General features: G+C 43.9%; 1 protein-coding gene across 5 annotated transcripts in view; it reads left to right on the forward strand.

The window, feature by feature from the left end:
* The first annotated feature begins 3,094 nt into the window (after nucleotides 1–3,094).
* The window catches only part of LOC132541277 (spidroin-2-like), a 39,792-nt gene continuing 22,094 nt past the window's right edge, over nucleotides 3,095–20,792 (forward strand). Inside the window, exons 1-4 of one of the 5 annotated variants that reach the window (XR_009552434.1) lie at nucleotides 3,126–3,504; nucleotides 17,206–17,329; nucleotides 18,162–18,318; nucleotides 19,454–19,566. Coding sequence is in view for 3 of the 5 variants with exons in the window: in XM_060201031.1 (XP_060057014.1) it covers nucleotides 3,132–3,504; nucleotides 17,206–17,329; nucleotides 18,162–18,198 (534 nt within the window). In the remaining 2 variants the exon portion in view is untranslated. Of the gene's footprint in view, nucleotides 3,505–17,205; nucleotides 17,330–18,161; nucleotides 18,854–19,453; nucleotides 19,567–20,792 lie in introns of those variants that run through there. The other 4 variants (XM_060201031.1, XR_009552435.1, XM_060201027.1 and 1 more) reach the window with 4 other exon arrangements.

The following is a 20,792-nucleotide window of genomic DNA, read 5'->3' on the forward strand; positions in this document are numbered from 1 at the left end:
CACTTGGGTTGCTTCCAGGTTTTGGCTATTACAAATTGTGCTGCTAAGAACATATGTGTACACAGATCTTTTTTGGATGTGTGTGTTGGGTTCCTTAGGATATATCCCCAGGAGAGGAATTGCAGGATCATAGGGTAGATCCATTTCTAGCCTTCTGAGAGTTCTCCACAGAGGTTGGACCAATTGACATTCCCACCAGCGGTGCAGGATACCTTTGACCCCACAACCTCTCCAGCATTTGCAGCTGTTACTTTTTCTGATGTATGACATTCTCACAGGAGTGAAGTGGTATCTCACTGTTGTCTTTATTTCCATTTCTCTGACATTCAAAGACTTGGAGCATTTTTTCATGTGTTTCTCAGCCTTGTATTATAGGGCCATTGTCATCAAAACTGCTTGGTACTGGAACATGAATAGACACACTGACCAGTGGAATAGAATTGAGAGCCCAGAAGTAAGTCCCCACACCTATGGACATCTAATCTTTGACAAAGGGGCCCAGACTATGAAATGGGGAAAGGGGAGTCTCTTCAACAAATGGTGTTGGAAAAAATGGGTTGAAACATGCAGGAGAATGAAACTGAACCACTGTATTTCACCAAATACAAAAGTAAATTCCAAGTGGATCAAGGACTTGGATGTTAGACCAGAAACTATCAGATACTTAGAGGAAAATATTGGCAGAACTCTTTTCCACATACATTTTAAAGACATCTTCAATGAAACAAATCCAATTACAAAGAAGACTAAAACAAAAATAAACCTATGGGACTACATCAAATTAAAAAGCTTCTGCACAGCAAAAGAAACCACTACCCAAACCAAGAGATCCCTTACAGAATGGGAGAAGATCTTTACATGCCATACATCATACAAGAGGCTAATAACCAGAATATATAAAGAACTTGCAAATCTCAACAACAAGACAACAAATAACCCCATCCAAAAATGGGGAGAGGACATGACAGAATATTCACCACAGAAGAGATCCAAAAGGCTGAGAAACACATGAAAAAATGCTCCAAGTCTCTGCTTGTCAGAGAAATGCAAATAAAGACAACAACGAGATACACTTCACTCCTGTGAGACTGTCATATATCAGAAAAGGTAACAGCAGCAAATGCTGGAGAGGGTGTGGGTTGAAAGGAACCCTCCTGCTCTGCTGGTGGGAATGTCAATTGGTCCAACCTCTGTGGAGAACAGTCTGGAGAACTCTCAGAAGGCTAGAATTGACCTACCCCATGATCCTGCAATTTCTCTCCTGGGGATATATCCTAAGGAACCCAATACACCCATCCAAAAAGATCTGTGTACACATATGTTCTTAGCAGTACAATTTGTAATAGCCAAAATCTGGAAGCAACCCAGGTGTCCAACAACAGATGACTGACTGAGCAAGTTGTGGTATATATATACACAATGGAATACTACTCAGCTATTAAAAATGGTGAGTTCACCATTTTCAGGCAATCTTGGATGAAGCTTGAAAAAAATCATGTTAAGTGAAATAAGTCAGAAACAGAAGGATGAATAGGGATGCTCTCACTCTCAGACAGAAGTTGAAAAACAAGATCAGAAGAGAAAACACAAGTAGAACCTGAACTGGAATTGGCGTATTGCACCAAAGTAAAAGACTGGGGGGGGGGGGGGAGAATACAGGTCCAAAAAGGATGACAGAGGACCTAGTGGGGGTTATATTGTTATATGGAAAACTGGGAAATGTTATGCATGTACAAACTATTGTATTTACTGTCGAATATAAAACATTAATTCCCCAATAAAGATATTTTTTTAAAGAAAAGAAATTATGATCTTTTCTTCCCTGGTCATCCTTTTCTTGCTGTGCTCAATATGTTGTAGCAAAATCTTTCTTTCATTGTGTGAGTTGGCCATGTAATTTTTGGTGTAATTTATTTTATTTTTTAATATTTCATTTGTTTATTTATGAAAGGGAGATATAAAGGGACAGATACAGAGAGAGAACAGAGCACTGCTCTTATGGTGGTGCTGGGGATTGAATTTGGGACCTCAGAAACTCAGGCATGAAAATCTTTAGCGTTACCATTACTGTCTCTCTAGCACTCCAGTCAACTTTACAGTAGTTCAAAATTTATTAGGAACTTGCAATTTCGGAATTTGCTCTAAGGTGGCCCAGGCTGTATGCCCAGTGCAAGCCTGGGGTTGGATGAGGGGTGGAAGAAGACAGAAGGCAAGGAAGGTCTGCACAGAGCTGTCCAGATGACAGGCAGCTGCTGGGGGCTGGTGCTTGGCCACATGCGGGGCTTGGAGCCTGAAGCCGGGGTCCCTGCAAACCCAACACCCAACAAGTCATTTCATCTTTGGCTCGGCGTTCTGAGCTCCCCTCTTTGCAAAAATGAGTGTGGGCAGCATATTAAGAATTTCTCGGGGTCTACCCTCATCATTCCTTCCTAGGCTGTAACAGGTGAGTTTTTTCGCATGCCCTTTAAGGAGGGGTCGGGTGGTGGATTTATTAACATTTCACTCAAGACATTTCGGAGCATTTAAGCACCAAGGCCCGAGATCATACAGCAATGGTGGCGGGGCCAGATCGGCAACACCAGGCCGACTTCACTGATGCTGCTGATGCAGCTGCCCCAGTTGCCCTACTTGCACTGCAAGGCCCACGGGGCGCCCTCCTGAACTCCGGGGCCACGCCCCCTCCCCCTCCCCCCCCTTGCCCCCTCCCCGCCGCCCCGAGCATGCTCAGTCGCTCGGAAAGGATCTGGGGAAGACTATCTCGCCGCTTCGCCCGCGAGCCTGCCCCGCCCACGGCTCCTCGTCACTTGATTGGTCCAATTCACCCGGGAGGCCCCCCCCATGACCGCCCTCCCCAGCGCTCAGGGCGCGCGCGCTCCGAACCTACGTGCGTGCGTGCGTGCGTGCGTGCGTGCGTGCGAGCACGTGAAGCTTCTCGGAACGTGCACCGAAAACTGGTGGGGGGGTGAGGGGGGGAAACAGGAAATGGGAAGCGAAGGGGGGGGCGGTGCTGTCGTTGCCATGACAGTGACGTCAGGCGTCGGGGACCGAAACCGGCGGCTTCTCCCTCGCGCGCGCGCACACACACACACACACACACACACACACACACACACCCACACACACACACCAACATGTACGCGCGCGCGTTGCCGTTCTCCCTCAGACACACTGGAGGGAAAGGTCAAACTAAAGACGAGGGAGCCGGGAGGCCAGAGGGAGCCGTCGCCGCCGCCGCCAACGCCGCGCGCCATGACGGACGCGGCCCTGGCTGCTTTCTCCCTGCCGCCGCCGCTGAGCCGTCGCTGTCGCCGCGCCCCCAGCCCCGCCGTCGCCCCCCCACTGCCGCTCGCGCGGCCGCGCGCCCCTCCCCCCACACGCGGGCGCGCGCAGGTCGGGAGCGAGCGCGGGGGGTGCGGGCCGGCGGACGCGCGGGAGGACAGGCGGGAGGACGGGCGGCCTCCGCGGCGCGACTCCGACCGGGCGGCCCCGGGCCGCCGCCGCCAGGTGAGCGAGCGGGGCGGGCGGCACAGGGTGTCGGCAGCCCGGCCCCTTCCGGGGCGTCGCGGAGCGCCCGTCGGGGGGCCCTTGGGGGGCAACGGGGGGTCGCGCCGTCGCCGGGGGGGGGGGGCGGGTGGCCGGGTGACTCCGCCCTGGGGTCCCGGGCGCCTCGGGGGCGTTTGTCGGCCGTGGGGACAGACGGCCCTGCCAGCGGCCGGCCCCGAGTGCGGGATGGACGGCGGGGGCGGGGCGGGGCGGCGCGGGGGGCGGGACGCGGCTGCCCGCCGGCGGTGCTGGCGCTCGGTTGCTCTCGGCGATTTCGGGACTCGGTTGATGAAAAGTTAAGTTGGGGAGAGAGTGGCCGCGTCCTTCCGCGTGTGCGTGCGCGCAGGAAGTGGGCTAACCCCTCACCCTCCGCGCTGGCTGCATGTGTCTGTCTGTCTGTGTCTGTCTGTCTGTCGGGGGGAGGTGGGGGTGGTGGGTGACCGAAAGTAAATGTCTCAAAACGCAGAAACCAGGTGGTGGGGTGAGTTTCAGGTGTCAGACTCGCCGTTCCCGGGGAGGAAAAAATGAAATAAACCCAAGAAGCCAACCCGGCGGGAGGCCGTGGGAGCGTTTGATCTGCCGTCGCGGGGCGCCTGGGGCTTCGCTTCCGGGCCAGAAACTTGGGTGCGGGTGCCTGGCCCTGCGCCCCGCGAACACCCCGCACTCTGCGTGCAGCCCGCACCCTTTGTTCCCCCTACACCCCGCATTTACCCTGCGCCCCGCACCCCGCACGCACCCTACACCCCACAGGCACCCTGCATGCAGCCCGCACCCCGCACCCCACACGCGCCTGCCCTCTGCAGGCTGAGCCGCGCGCTCTGGCTCCGACTCGTCTCTGAACTTTTCTCCGACGGCGCCGCCCGAGCCCCGAGCCCCCAGACGCTGACACTCCGGCCGGACTGACCGCCCGCCCTCCCCCCCGCCCCGGGGCTCGGGGCCCGGGGCCGACGCCTTTTCCGCCTTAAATGCGGGGCGTCGCGGGCACGTCTCGGCGGACAGGGCAGAGTCCCCGCGGGGATCCTCGCGCTTGGCGCCTGGCCGCGGGGCTGCCGTCGCGGGCCGCTTCCCTGCGGCTCTGGGCCCGGCCCGGCTCCTGCGCTGCCCCGGCTGCCGCGAAGTCGGGCAGCGGCCGCGCTCCTGGGCCCCTGACCTTGGCGGCGTGGAGGTCGCGGCCGGCTGCGGGGCCTGGTGCGGGCGGTCACTGCGGTGGCCATTCCCCCACGGCGCCCGCCGGCCGCCTTTCTGAGGTCAGACACTTGGGTTTTACGCTTGGACCCATCTTTTCGCCTCTTCTGGGATGGAGCCTGTTTGCCGGGTGACATTTTTAAAACTTTGGAAATGGGGAGGAGGACAGGAATGCTGCGCTCTGCCGTGAGAAATCTGCGAGGGAGAGGTTGAGGATTACTCAGCAGACCAAGGAGCCAGTGCTAGAGAATGCTGCACTTCGGGAAGAGCAAGTCCCTGCAGAGCCGAATCACATTTGCGCGCCCTGGGCCGTGTGGGATTTGTCTGATGCGGAGGAGCAGGCTGTGTGAGTGAGTGTGTGCGGGGTTTCGCATAGGCGTTGGGGGCAGAGTTAGCATTAATGAGCTTATTAAGTTCAGAGGCGTGACCCTTTCACGCTGCGGGGAAAGTCTCGGGTGGCGGTGTGCCGCCTAGGACCGTCCCGGAACCTGCCCGGTGCCAGAGGGTCCTGGCAGCCTCGCCCGCAGCCTCCCTCCCTGCGCCCGGCGCGGTGGCGGGACCCTGGCCAGGACAGCGGCCGCAGTCCAGGCCAACAGGTGGTTCCCCCAGACTTTGGCGAAATCAGGATAAATAGATTTGGCCTAAAGTCTACAGTTAGAGAAAAATCACTCCCTTGACTTTTTTTTCTAGGTGCACATTATTCTTGAAAATTAAAGACTTGATTTTTCTGAGCTGTAATTCTCAGGTCCCTTGTGAAAAACTTTACTTCAATAGAAGAAATAGCCTTTAATTTTTCAAAGATCTTTTTGTTGCTGTCGTTAGTGCTTTGGGGTTTATTCATAAACAGAAGAGAAACTGAATGAAGTTAAGTGGGACGTCCTGATTTTGGAATCATTTTGCTTTGGTGATGTTTTTTTAAAAAAGGAAAAGAACTGGAATAAATCCGAGTAGAGCTTATTTATGGAGTAGCCCTAACTTTATGTTGCGGAAAGGAAGGAGCCGCCCACAGGCTTTATTAAGGATGCCTAGTCCGATTCCCTTTGCTGGCTGCTGTCCTGCCCAGCATCCCAGGGCTGACCCTGCTCCCCACAGCTTTGGAGAAGTGTCATTCTTGGAGAAGGGCTCAGCTCGGGGAATGTCTGTTAGCTTTTGAATGCTTAGTGATGATTTCTGTTTGGGTTTATTAGACAGAAAGCAAGGAATTATTTTCCATACTGAATTTATTGGCTGAGAGCCCAACTTTGGAATAATTATCTTTCTGTTAGCATGCTTCAGTATTAAAACAATTGAGAGAAAGACTTGAATGGTGCCCTTTTTTTTTTTTAAGTACAAACTTGATTTTTACTCAACTGAGTAAAAATGAAGGTGGAAGAAAATGTGGTGCTAAACACTCTCAGTTTTTGTTTTTAACCCCAAGGGACTGTGCCAAGGATTGGCAGTTTTACGGCATAAGTATGGAACTTATCCTTAATGAGATCATGCAATTGGAATTTTCTAAATATATACTAAAGATAAGTATACTACACTACTTAAAAAAATTCTTTCCCCAATATTGTTAGAACAGAAATAATGACTACAAATCTTATTTGAAATTTAAGGCCATTTATTTTTTTCCGTTCTTAGTTGTCTATAAAATACAATGAGTAGTGCAGTGTGCTTTATGCAGTCAGCTGTATAAACTGTCCTTTTTTTTCTCATAGCTGTTTCATCTGGGAGACAGAATTTCAATTACTAAGTGTAGTTTAATAAATTATTCTAAATAGAAAAATCACTGCAATTATCACAAACTTCCGAAGGTATAAATTTATCAGATAAACTTATGAATGTTTTTGTATTGATGCAGGAATAATAAGAGGTGTCTAATATTTTTAACCATTATTGACATTTGTTCTAAAGTAGTTTATATGATGTATTCTCAAATCTGCATAGCTAGTCACAAAACCTATTTGTGGAGTATTTCTCAGAAATTTTGCCTTAGAGAGCTGGGGAAATAGCATAATGGTTATGCAAAAGACCTTATTTTTGTTGTTGTTTTTGTTTTAGATTATTAACTTGTTTGTTTTCATCAGTGTATTGTTGAGTTGTTATTTATGGTGGTGCCTGGATATTGGGTATTTTGACTGAAACAGTCTTAACTTTTTTACAGAAAGTAACTGTGCTCCTGGTGCACCAGGAGCATACTTGGTGGACCTCAGACATTTATATACTAATTTTAATTATTGTTATAATTGTTGCCATGAGGCTTATCATTGGGGCTCATTGCTTGCATGATGACTCCACCTCTCCTTGAGCCTTTTTTTTTTCTGATTTGATAGAGGAGGAGATAGACACCTGTAGCCCTATTCCACCAGCACCCCCCCACCCTCAGCCCTGCAGGGACTGAGAGCTTAAGCTGGGATCTCGGTCCATAGCAATACATGTGCTCTACATCCTGGCCCTCCAAAAATATTTTTTCTAATCTAAGGATTTCCTAGAAATAATTGGTTAAATGCTAAGTGTTGTGGGTTTGTTGTTGTTGTTTGTTTCTGCTAAAGAATCATTTATTGTAAGTGGATACATTGTATTTGTTAGTCAGATGATCTACTGAAGGGCTTAATTTATGTCCTGCACGTCTTTCCCTTCTTCTTTTAATTGTCGATAGTTGGCTTTTAGCTACATTTTATGTTAGAGCTTTTAATGCTTGATAGAGACCCAAGATGGTTGTGAATTTTTTCTGATGTCTTATCTGATGGAGAAAGAGAGCTAATTCTGTAACTGTTAATATGTATTATCTGTTGTTGTTGTTGTGTGTGTGTGGCCCATCCATGTAGAGAACACTGCTCAGTTCTGGCTTATGGTAATCAGTGGGGAATTGAATGTGGGACTTTGGAGCCCCAGTAGAGAGAGTGAGAGTCTTTTTGCATAACTGTATGTTATCTGCCCAGCCTTAAATGTTGTTTTAAACATTTGTTTTTAATCAAGCTACTATTTAAAGAGATGACACTTAAACACTTTTTTTTGTTAAGTTAAGCACTATATACAAATATATCATCTTGCCTTTTTATTAAGACTCTTCACTGTGAAGAATCAAGAATTGTCAGTTGCCAGGAAAGTCATACAAATATTTTTAATCACTTTTTCATGTTATTGCTAGGAAAATACTAGACTGTGAGAAAGAAGCAATTTCACACTGATGATCATTTCCAGTGTTCACATTTAGAACTCCAGATTTTATAAGGCAGGAGAGCAGATGCTCAAACTATAGATAGGGGAGGATTTTCAAATGTATAACCATTGTTAAGAAAATTCAAGTATACTGATCTTGAAAAAAAAATACCAATTCCATTCCTATATCCTGTAACATCTAATAATGTACTTTTAAAAATACTCTATAACCACAACTATACTTAGATTTGCCAAACCACAGATTCTAACTTTTAGGTTAGAAAACATAAGTTTAGCTCAAGAGTGAAAAAGCTAGCAGTTTTTATCTTCCTTGTTTCTGAATTATAACTTTTTATCATTGGTCTTCAAGACTTAGTACAAAGTGCTCCCTTAATATATCTATCTGTAATTAAAGAGAAAATTACTGGAATGAATCCCCAAAAGTTAGCACTACTTTGGGAGATGTGTGAAGTCACTAAAACATTTGTGTGGATATATTGATTTTTCTTCAGTGATTTTGAAATCAAGCAAGCATACTCCAGTTTCAACTGGCAGTGTCCTACTTTGATCCTTTCTAAGTGTAGATATTTGCATATAATTTTATAATGTGCTTAAGATTGGAAAGCAGGTTCTGCTAAAAGTGTTATGATCACTAATGGCATATCTGCTTCTACAACTTTCTTGCTTAAATCTTTGCAACAGCTGTCTTTTTGCCAAGACTTGTAAAACTTTAACTCCAGTTTCCTGCTTCATCTCATATCACTGTTTCCCTCTCTCTCTCTTGAAAGGAGTGTTTTTTCATATCTTCATACCTTTGCACATGGAACTGTCCATCCTTCTTGTGCTTGGTGTGGAATTCTGTTCCCTTGGAGCCTTTGTCATAACCCTATAAAAGCACTGTTTTCATTGTTTCATAATTACAGCCTCCCTTGCAAGGAAAGAGCATCTACCTTTGTATCCACCCTACTATTCATGAACTATTCACATGTCTATTGAATGATTGCACTTAGAATTTGAGAATCGTAGGATTACTTTAGTATACATTCATGTGAATAAGACATCCAGACCTCGTCTCTGAAAAGTATTTTTAGTGGCATAGTGTCGGGCATTATACCAACTATATAGAAGGCATTCGGTTATGTGCATGACATCCAGTATAGCCAAAAGATGAATTGTATGGAAAAATGGCGTTAGGGACTAGCGGCTTCACGTAGTGTGTTGGATTCAGTCATCTAATCCTTTAAGTATTTGTTGATAATTTTTTTAAGTATTTGTTGATAATTCTAAACAATTTGACTGCCCTTAAAAATTATTCATATGTGATTAAAACTAATAGATTGAAAGGGCCTGTGAATGCTAAAGTATAAAGATACGCCCAGCCATAAAGATTAGAAATGAACACTGAAGTTGTCTTCCTCTGAAGTTCTGTCTTCTGCCTCTCATCTGTATGATCTTGTGCAATATCTTAACCATTCTGTGCTGCCTTTTCCATATCTGGAAATTGAAAATCTTTTTTTTTTCTGTGTCTGAGATGAAAAGTGTACAGAACTAGTCTATGTTGAACATTTCAAAGAATGCCCACCACACAGGAAACACTGCACACTGGTTACGATGAATTGCTAGAGACATCTAAACAAATAAATATTTATCTAATGTCCATTCTCTAAAAATAATTGCTGGAATACATGAGTATCTGATTTAAAAGAACTGTTTTTGCTTAATTATAATAGCTTTAAACTGGCATCAGTTTACCTCTTTGTGACTCATTCTATAATCTCCCAGTGGAGTGTAGACGGTTTCTGTCAGATGGATTGACATAGAAGATTTGAAACCGTGTTCTCCTGATTTCTGTAGCAGAGCGTTGTGTTCCCATGACCCGTGCCGTTCTTGGCAATACCCATAGGAGAAGAAGAATAATAAAGAGCAAGTATAGTGAGAGTCAGTGGCCGGTTTTTGTTTGTGTGTTTTTTAACAACCAAGTCTTAACCATCTTCCAAATAAGTCCTAAACTTCAGTAAGCAGTGTTAAGATTTTTTTATCCTCCCTTTTATTTGGCATGAAAGCATAGATTGCTAAAACCTGAGTTTACATTTATTAAAGAGGAGTACCTGCAGATTTATTTTAATAATACCTGTTTTTAGAACTTTTTTTTTTGCAATACATGCCTGCAGTTAGGAAATGAGTGTGGTGCTAATGCTCTGTGTCAGTGCTGAAGTGTGATGCTTATTTAGGACACAAAGAAATTTTTAAGAAATCGGTCTTCTAAAGTATTTTATTGTTTTATTGCCACCAGGGTTGTGACTGGGGTTCAGCAGTGCCACACTGTACATAAGTTTCCGCCGCTCCTGGTGGCCATTTTTACATATATATATCTCAGAGAGAAACAGAGAGAGGACGGGGTGATAAAGAGAATGAAAGACACTTGCAGACCTGTGTATGGGGAGCAGGGGCTCGAACCCAGGCACTTTCTCTTAGTAATATGTATGCTTAACCAGGTGCACTACCACCCAGCCCCTAAAGTACTTTATCTAAAGCATGGTTATTTGTTATTTTACAGATAATGTCCTATTTGTCTATATAGACTACCTTGACTTTCTCTTATGTAACAGTAAAAAATAAAATGAAAGGCTAATTGGCAACATTAAAAAATTCATTAAATAAAGGACTTTAATAAACACTGTGTGTGTATTTATGCTGAGTGACTTAGAGATCAAGGATTGGGAGATAAAAATAACTCAAACATTTATTTCATATTTTTGACCTCATGGGGAAGAACAGTGTATGCAGAGATTCCATGGGAATTGCCTGCTGATAGCAGGACTTGCGGAAGTGCTGGATTCGGAATAGAGTGAGAAAACAAAATAAGACATAAGTGAGGGGCCATTTTTAAATGTCAGTGGTATGCCGTGCAATAGTCCACTATGAGAATGTCCGAGGTGATGTGTGTACTAGTGTCATTTTGTTATTGAGTTGTCAGAAAAGACATGTCATATTTTTCTGTTTTCTATACAAGTGTGTCATGACTTTTTTTTTCTTTTGACAACCCAGTAGAAAGAACACGAGGTTAAGATTAGCAGAATTTTGCTTCAATGCCATTTGTGGGAACTTTTAAGATATTTTGTGCACCTTCTTAAAAATTGTAGGAGTTGGCTTACAATGGGAAAAACAGTTTCTAGAATAAATGCAGTTTTGACTAAACCCATTTCCTCAGTAAAACAAAAGGCCAGTGGCAGTGTCCAGTGGTGTCTGAGGTTTCATCCCCCTTCAGCAACATGCTTTGCCCTGTCAGGCCCAACAACTTCTTGTTTCACTTCCTGCCTCAGTCTTGTTCCCTCTTCTTAGTATTAATATCATTATGTTATTAATACTAAGAAGAGGGAAAAGAAAAGAAAAATGCTGTTTGGTGTTTTCAGAGGCTTTGAGAATGTCTGATTAAATAGAAGAGCAGGAGTTCATGTCCCCTAGTCCATTTGTCCTACTCACTAGCATCCCTAACCTTTGCCACCCACCCTTTCTTGATTGTTTGAAATAACTTTGCATTGTGCAGTCTCTGATTTGCTTAACGTTCACTTACTGGACCTTGGTATCTAGAGCTGTCTGTGAGAGCCGAGCAGTGTTTGGAAACAACTATTAAATTGCACTCAAGCCTTCCTTTTGCCATCTAAAGGAAGAACGTCTGAATTCCCAAACCGTGCGCACATGACATGGTTTACAGAGCCTGCTTCATCCACACTGCTAAACTCATGACAAAGTCTGTTTGTCAGTATATCTCTTCAAATACGGTGGCCAGGCTGGACTGACTACTTCAGTTGTAGTCTGACCACTGCTGAGCACAATGACACTATTATCTGGAGACTGGACTTCTCTGAATGCTGCTGCCTAAAAGTTGCATTACATTTTTTGGCAGCCATTTGATCATTTGATCATACTGAGTTTATGGTCAGCTAAAACCTTTTGTCTTTCTTGTGAACTAAGTAATCTTTCTCTTCTTTTGTCAGTCGATGCTTTGAAAGTCGATGCAGGATATTATGTATTGCATTACTATAAAAGTTTACTTGAACTTTTATCTTTATCCAATTTCACTCCATTTGACTGTCTGGAGAGAAAAGAAAGCTAACGTTAGTGTCAAACAGCGTAGTTTTCACGTTGCTTTCACATATATTTTTATTTCATCTTAGCATCAACCACACAAGAATCAGTGAAGAAAAACAACCTTTGTCCAAACCCAGATGTGTCAGACAGTGCTTTGTTGCAGGTATTCAGATTCCAGGTCCTGTGCTCATGTTGTCCCTGCTGACTTACTAAGCATGTAGTGTGTCCTGTACTGTGTGTGGAGCAGGCATTTTGTGTTCCTGGTGCATCAGCGAGCAAGACAGATTAAGGTCTACCCTCTGGTGGTAATAGCCTGGCATACAGTAAATACTGCCAGGTTACTGAGCACTGTTACAGAGAAGGCTCTTTATCAGACTGTATTGTAGTTCAGAATATTGGTTGCCTCCTCTCTACCAGGATTTTCTTAGTAGAAGGATTTTATCTCTCAGTCTGCTGGCATCAGGTTTAGACAGTTGACTTCCATTGTTGAAAATGTGTCTTGTCCAGGGCCGGGCGGTAGCGTACCTGGTTAAGCGCACATAGTATGAAGCACAAGGACCTGCACAAGGATCCTGGTTTGAGCCCCTGGCTCCCCACCTATGGGGCAGGGGAGAGGGGGTCACTTCACAAGCAGATCTGCAGGTGTCTGTCTTTCTGTCTATTTTCATCTTTCCTTTCAGTTTCTCTGTCCTATCAAAAAAAAAAAAAAGCGAAATGGCTGCAGGAGCGGTGAGTTTGTAGTGTAGGCACCAAACCCCAGTGATAAGCCTAGAGGCAAAAAAAAAAAAAGTCTTGTCCTGTGTTTAAACGAATGAAGTAAATACTATCTTTTCCGTATTATATAACCAATATGCCTTCACCAAGGGTAACCCCCGAATAATGGTGCCTTCAGACCAGGTCCCAGAGTGACAGCGGAGCTGAAGCTAATCTGTGCTAGTCAGTTAAGATGAGAAATGAGTCCTTGTGTTGTAAGACACTGATTTTTGTAGTCATGTGTTATTATAGCCTAACAAAGTGAACACTCAGGATGCTTTGTAAAGGCAAAGGAGACTGGTCTACACCGCAGGAGTGTGCAGGCTGGCGAGTGTGTTAGCTTCCCGCAGATGATTGGTAGTTGGAGAAGAGTGTACCTTTCCTCAACTTTGCCTCACCCCAGACTAAATGTTTGAAGTCCCCAAGCTGATCCAGTTGCTCATTAGCTTCTAGCCATTCAAATTTTGATGAATATGTTTTCTGTGTCCCCATATAAACCACCTTTTTGAAAGTTTGAAGAGGGTTGGGGAGGTAGCATGGTGTTGATGCAAAGGACTGATGGCAGCAGAGCCGCCCCCCCCCACGTGCACCATTGGCCAGAACTAAGCAGTGCTCTAGTCTTTGTCTTTGTGTCCTTCTGTATCTTTCTCTCTCTCTCTTTCATTAATAGAAACTTTTTAAAGTCAGTTCAAGGACCCAGGTTCAAGTCCCTAGTCCCTACCAGGGGAAAAGCTTCACTAGCAGTGACCCAGTGGTATGGATGTCTCTCTCCCTCTGTAGCTCACCCTCCCCTCTCAGTTTAGCTCTGTACTATCAAATGAAAGGGAGAAGAGAGAAAAAAGGGGGAGGGGTGGGAAAAAAAGTGGCAATTAAAAATAAGAAAAGAAAAAAGAAATTTCCTTCATAAATTGGTTAAGTCATCATTCACTAGATAACCTCTGGATCTTCCTGATTGGATTATTTCTTCCACCCATTCAGAAATGTGAGGTCCTAGGCTGTTAGTCAGCATTCACTAGATAACCTCTGGATCTTCTAATTGGATTATTTCTTCCACCCATTCAGAAATGTGAGGTCCTAGGCTGTTACAAATTTTATTTGTGAACGTTCAGATTTCCCATTGCAACAGCTGTGTGTGCACCTCATTTTGCATGGGGTGTTTACAGAAGCAAAGCAAAGTCTGTAATTCGGAAAGATGTTTCCTTACTCTGGAAAACGACTGCCACCTCTCCAGATTCAAAGGAGGTCTCGAAACTTTACATCAGGCTCAACCTGACGCTGTTGACTGGCTACGAAAGAAGGGCAAACGCTAGAAGAAGAAGAACTCTAGAAAAATCTAAGGAATATATAGGCAGGGATAGGGGCTGGGTGGTGGTGCCCCTGGTTGAGTGCACATGTCGCAGTGCACCAAGGACCCAGGTTCAAGCCCCCCAGTCACTGCCTGCAGGGAGAAAGCTTTGTAAGTGGTGAAGCAGTGTTGCAGGTCTCCCTCTCTCCCTTTCTTTTTCTTTTTTTTTTTTTTTATCAAATATTTATTTATTGTTGTAGTTATTGTTAATGTTGTTGTTGGATAGGACAGAGAGAAATGGAGAGAGGAGGGGAAGACAGAGAGGAGGAGAGAAAGACAGACACCTGCAGACCTGCTTCACCGCCTGTGAAGTGCCTCCCCTGCAGGTGGGGAGCCGGGGGCTCCAACAGGCACCCTTACGCTGGTGGGTCCTTGCACTTGGCGCCACTTGCGCTTAACCCGCTGCATTACCGCCTGACTCCCTCTCTCTCACTTTCTACCATCCTCTTCTCTCTCGGTTTCTGGCTGTCTCTAGCCAATAAATAAATAAATATATACAGTTGTAAAAAATTTAAAAAGGTTATATATAGCCCGGAATGGGGGCGGGGGGAGCAGGAGCAGCAGCTTTTGAAATCTTTAAAAAATTGCATGTAAAATTTTGTGGGAGGGAGAAGATAGCGTAATGGTTATGATCAGTGACCCATACCTGAGGCTCCAAAGTCCAGGTTCAATACCCCACACCACCATACACCAGATCTGAGCAGTGCTCTGGTAAAAAATAAAATAAAATTTTGTCAGAAAACACATTTTTGGAACCCTCATTTTCTAAACCCTAGATTTCTCAAAGGGAACACTAACTCCTGGAAAGGTAGAAAGGTCAAATCTTTGTGTAAAGTGAGAATAGAAGTATATCATTGCAGGAGAGATACTGGAGTAACAGAGCACTTGGTTGAAGGGACATGTACAGGGGCCTGAGTTCAAGCCCCCGGGCATATACCTGCAGGGGAAACAGCTTTCGCAGTGGTGAGGGAGGCAGAGCTTCAGGTCTGTCTGTCATATTCTCTCTCTCTCTCTCTCTCCCTCTCCCTCTCCCCCCTCCCTCCCTCCATCCACTCTTTACTTCCCCACATCTCCCCCTTCGCTCTCAGTTTCCCTCTAATAAATAATAAATAAATAAACTGGATATTGGGGGGGAGGCATATCATGGTTCAAGCCCCCTGCCCCCACCTGCAAGAGGGCTAGTTTTACAAATGGCGAAACAGTTCTGCAGGTATCTATTTCTCTTCCTCTCGGTTTCTTTCTGCCTCTACCCAAAATAAGTAAATTATTATTATTTTTTTAAGTACAACATGTATCAGCACCAGTGTTTGAAGATAGGTGAGCTCCTGGGAAGTAGTTCATCCAGTAGAGTGAAGAGCTTGCGTGCCTGTGGTTCCCTGTTAGATCCTCAGCACCACATGGGGCAGGATGATACTCTTGACTTGTGTGTCTCTCTCATGTGAAATTCTGTCTATGATATGTTATAAAATCTTTTTTAAAAGAGCCAGGCGAAACAAGAACCCAGAAAGAAATCTGAAAAGGATTGAGAACCAGGAGCAAAAATATCACAGGACTCTGTTCCTTCTTAATAAGCTAAAATATTTTTTTAAATATTTTGCATAGATTTTACTATATTCATCCTTATAGTTCTTCTTTATAATTCCTTGGAAATTAGCAGTGTGTCATTATCTTTTTCAAGATTAAAGATCATTCTTCTTAAAAAGCTTGACTCAGGGAGACGGGTGGTAGTGCAGTGGGTTAAGCGCAAATGGTGTAAAGCACAAGGACTGGCATAAGGATCCTGGTTCAAAAACCCGGCTCCCCACCAGCAGGGGAGGAACTTCACAAGCTGTGAAGCAGGTCTGCAGTTGTCTGTCTTTCTCTCCCCCTCTGTCTTACCTTCCTCTCTCCATTTATCTCTGTCCTATCTAACAGTGATGACATCAATAACTACAACAATAAAAAACAAGGGCAACAAAAGAGAATAAATAAATATAATATAAATATATCATTTTTTAAAAGCCTGACAATATAGGAATGAAACGGTTCTTTTTTTTTTTTTTTTTTTGAAGAAATGTACTATGAAGCCAAATTTGTAGCTGTTGAGAAAGAAAGGACTTGAAATGTTCAGTGATTAATGAGGACAGCTTCTACATGGGCTCCCCAGAGACTTTACAGGAAAAGGGGCAAGATTAAGCCAATAAATCTCATGATGAAGCAGTTCTTTGGGGTTATATGTTCACAGCTGATCCTAAGGAGGGAAGTTGACCTTTGCTGTTCATTTTGTTGAGAAAGAAGGCCTTTTAATTTTTGCTCTTTTCTTCAACACTTCAGTAAATCTCAAACAGTTTTGAAATGTAATTGTTACACAGTAAACTACATATTGAGAATGTCCAAGAAGATGGACTGGGAATATGTGTATACCCATGGGAACTCTACAATTAACAGAGATTGAACATAGCCATCACTTCCAAGTGTTTGTTTCTTCTCCCTCTTGATAATTCACCCCACCTTCACTTCCCAGGCAACCACTGTGTTTTCTTTCACTTTACATTAGGTGCCGTTCCCTAATACAGTATGTGCTCCTGGCCTAGTTTCTTTGAGTTACCATTGATTATTTTGCACTTTGTCCATGTGACCAGCCATATGAAGCGTCTTTTTGTAGATGTAATGTCATCACTTCTCTTGGATAAATAAGTGCTTAATGTAGTGCTGGATCATGAGCGAGGTATATGTTTATCCAGCTCCTTAGGGAACTACTAAGCTGTTTTCCAAAGTTTTTGTCCCACTTGACATTCCCAGCAGCATCTTGTTAACACTGGGCCTGGTCTGTTGCCTAGTAGTTGGTGTGTAGTAGTATCTCATGGTTCGAATACATATCTCCCTAATCTTTCATAATGTTGAGCATCTTTTGATATCCTTATTTGATATTTTCTTTGGTGAAGCATTTGTTCACACTTTTGCCTGTTCTTTAAAATGTGATTTTTTTTCAAGCTACTGAGTTTCAGTGTTCTTTTTTTTTATTACACTCTATATAAAAATCATTTCCCAGATTTTAATTTGCAAATCTCCTCCTCCTCTCTCTCTTTGGCCTCCTCTTCCTCCCTCCTGCCTTTCCTTCCTTCCTTTCTCTTCTTCTCTTCTCTTTATTTTGTCACCTCCAGGACCTCACCACTCTGGACTGAATATTTCAGATAGAAAGAGGGAGACAGAAAGACATCACAGCTCTGAAGCTTCCACCAGTGTGAACCTGGGTTGTTTGCAAGCAAAACCAGATGCACTATCCAGGTGAGCTATTTCCTAGCCCCATATCTATTTTCCTGGTGTTTAATTTGTCTCTTCTTTCTGTTAGCTGTGTGACTGGCAGGTCACAGGACTTGCTCGCATACTTGAGATTTAAAAAAAGTCTTTGCTTATCCAAGTTGACAAACTCTCTCATGTTTTACTAGTTGTATTCCTTATATTTAAATCTGTGATCACTTTTGAGCTAAATTTAATAAGTTGTACAAAGCATAGATCAAAAATGACGTGGTATGTGGTTGTTGTACAGCATCAGCTTGTTGAACAATTATCCCCTTTCCACTGAATTGACTTTGCTTCTTTATTTTAAAAAAGCAGTCGTACATTTTTGGGCTCTGATTCGTTTTATTTAGGTGTTGTTGATCCTGACACCAACACTGCACTGTTAAGTACTGTTGGGTTGTTGGGAAAGTCCCGAAGCATTTTTGCAACAGGAGGCTTCAGTTCATTTTGGAGGCACTTAGAGTCATGCACAGCTGTTATTGCTATACCATGTGACAGACAGTTCTAGCTCCGTTCAAAGAAAAAAAATTGAGCAATTTGGTTGAACTTTGGAGCCTTTATAGCAAGTTGAAGATGGTAGACCACACTGTAATTTCCCCATATTTCACTTCCATTAAGAGAAGAACACACATCAAGCCAATGAAAAGTTGCGTAGTTAACATCGGCAGTGCTCTGTAAGAACGTCAGTGCCAGTGATGGTTCATTAAATTCCACGTAGGTGATTCTTATCCCAGCTGCGCTCCTTGGTCAGGGAGGGCCACCAGACTTGATGACAAAAAAAAAAAGACATTGACTGAGTCCAACCCACATTCCACAGCTCTAGAGACTGCAGAACCAGGAGCCATCATTACTGAAGTGTCCACACCCACCTGGAGAAGCTAGGATATGTAAGCAAGCTTGATGATTGAGTTCCTCATGAAGTCAAAAAGTTCATTTGACAGCATGGATGAACATCTGGGCTATGCTTACTACAGGTGAGAAAGTGTGAGTGGTAGCCAGTTATGTGGTGTGGATTATTGACAACAGTGTAGCGGACAAATAGTCTTAGTCCTGACGGGATGATTTACCTCAAGCAACATCAAAAGAAGTTGTTCATCAAAGGAAAGTTACACTGTCAGTGTGGTGGGGTTTTAAAGGTGTCGTGTTTCTCGGGCTCCTACCAAGGAACTAAACAAACAGTTTTAATATGTGCGTCAGCCATGGGACAGTTGGAACAAATCCATTATCCAGAACTTGTTTGTCATCATAAAGGAGTTGTGTTCCATTACAAGGCGAGATCACAGGTTTGATCACCTGTGAAAAGTTACTGGAATCTGGATGGGATGTGTTGCCACACCCACCATGCTCATCTGACCTGTGAGATTTCCAGTTGCTTGGTTTTCTTCAAAACTCTGCCTGGAGGCTGGGAGCATGGATCGACCTGTCAACGCCCATGTTCACTAGGGAAACAACTACAGAAGCCAGACTTTACACCTTCTGCATCCCACAATGATGTTGGGTCCATACTCCCAGAGGGATAAAGAATAGGAAAGCTATCAGGGGAGGGTATGGGATATGGAGATCTGGTGGTGGGCACTGTGTGGAGTTATACCCCTTTTATCCTATGGTTTTGTCAGTGTTTCCTTTTTATAAATAAAAATAAATCATTTAAAAAAAAAACTCTGCCTGGGATAATGCTCAATTCAGAGGATGCTGTAAATCAGCACCTTGTTCAGTTTTTTGCCAATAGAGACAGGTTCTTCTGTGAAGGAGGAATTATGCAGCTCATGGAAAGATGGCCAAAACGCTATCGAACACAACGAGCGATGTGTCATCGACTGGTCTTTATTTCTCATATAAATAAATGGCCTTTGGAAAACAAAAAAATGTCATACTTTCCCGACAGCCCAATGGCCACGTGTAATTGTTGAAACCAAATAGTATTAGTCTTCCTCCAGTTTTTGGCTTCTTGTTTTGGCCAGTCTAGATCCTATGCATGTTATGAACTTTAGAGTACACTTATTGATTTCTTTAAAAACTAAGGAGATTTTGATTTGATTTCCAGTTGTTGCTTTCTTCACAAGTTATCCTTTTGTTGTTGTTTTATTTTGTTCATTTTGTTGTTGCCAGTGCTTCACCCCCAGGTAGAGACCATAGCATGAAGCTTCCTGAAGGAAGTGCTGGTAGGACTCCCAGGAACTTGAACCTGGGTTGTATGCCTGGCAAAGCAGACACCCTCCCAGGTGAGTTATCTCACTAGTCCTTTTGTTTTTAACTGTAGCCCATGAATTTTTGTTTTGTCATTTTACATTGAGGTTACTCTCAATTGTTTTAGATACTTCCTAATGTGATTAATGTTTCATTTCTATTGTTTATTAAAATCTTACCTGACTTGAGTCATTTTTTAAATTTTTTTCCTGGTGCACCTGGTTGAGCCCACATGTTACCATGCTCAGGGACCCAGGTTCAAGCCCCCGGCCCCTACCTGCAGGGCGGAAATTGTCACAAGTGGTGCGAAAGTGTTGCAGGTGTTTCTGTCTCTCTCCTTCTCTATCTTCTTTTCCTTCAGTTTCTCTTCTATCAAATTAAAAAGGGATAAGATTTTTTTATTAGTGATTTATAAAATTACAGGATAACAGAGGTACAATTCCACACCGTTCCCACCACCAGAGTTCTGTCTCCCCATTCTTTCCTTTAGAAACTGTAGTAGTTCTCCCACTATTGTTTCTGTAACTGTCTGTATATATTGACCATTTTTCCCCCATGGTCCCATCTTCTCTTCCTTTCCACGTTGCATCTATTACTAGTACCTATTATTAGTACCAGTTAGTAATAGTACCTATTACTAACTGCCGAATGTCCTTCCTTTTCCCTCTTCTTCTCTGGGTCCTGATGGAGTTGGAGTTCAGAGCCCTCTGATCATCTTTCCCTTATCATTTCATCCCCTCTGGGAGTATGGACCAAAATTCTTTTTGGAGTGCAGTAGGTGAAAGTTCTGGCTTCTGTACTTGCTTCTCCGCTGGACATGGGTGTTGGCAAGTCAATCTACCCCCCCCCCCCCCACTGTCTCTATCTTTCCCTAGTGGGGTAGGGAACTGGGGAGGTGATGTTATCTGCCGAGGGAGTTTAGGATGGAATCACAGTAGCATCTTCGACTTAGTGGCTATGGTTTAGTGAGTTTCTAAAGAAATCCTGGTTATATTTTCGTTTTGTTGTTGTTCTTATTTTCTTGTTTCACAGGAGAGTGGTCTGAAATGGCTCCTACTCAATAGCCACGACTCCAGAAGTCCTAAAGTATAGTTGTAAATGTTTACAGATTAAAAATGGAGATGCACTTATGGTCTAGAACCTATAGATAAGTGGCATAATTGATATATTGATACCTCACACACAGATAACGTGGGAGAAACATACAGGTTCCTGTTTTAGAGATCAGCCTTTTGTCTTTTTCCTTTGATCAAGTCATTGA

This window comes from Erinaceus europaeus, chromosome 1 (genome assembly GCF_950295315.1).
Source record: "Erinaceus europaeus chromosome 1, mEriEur2.1, whole genome shotgun sequence".
NCBI classification, from domain to species: Eukaryota; Metazoa; Chordata; class Mammalia; order Eulipotyphla; family Erinaceidae; genus Erinaceus; species Erinaceus europaeus.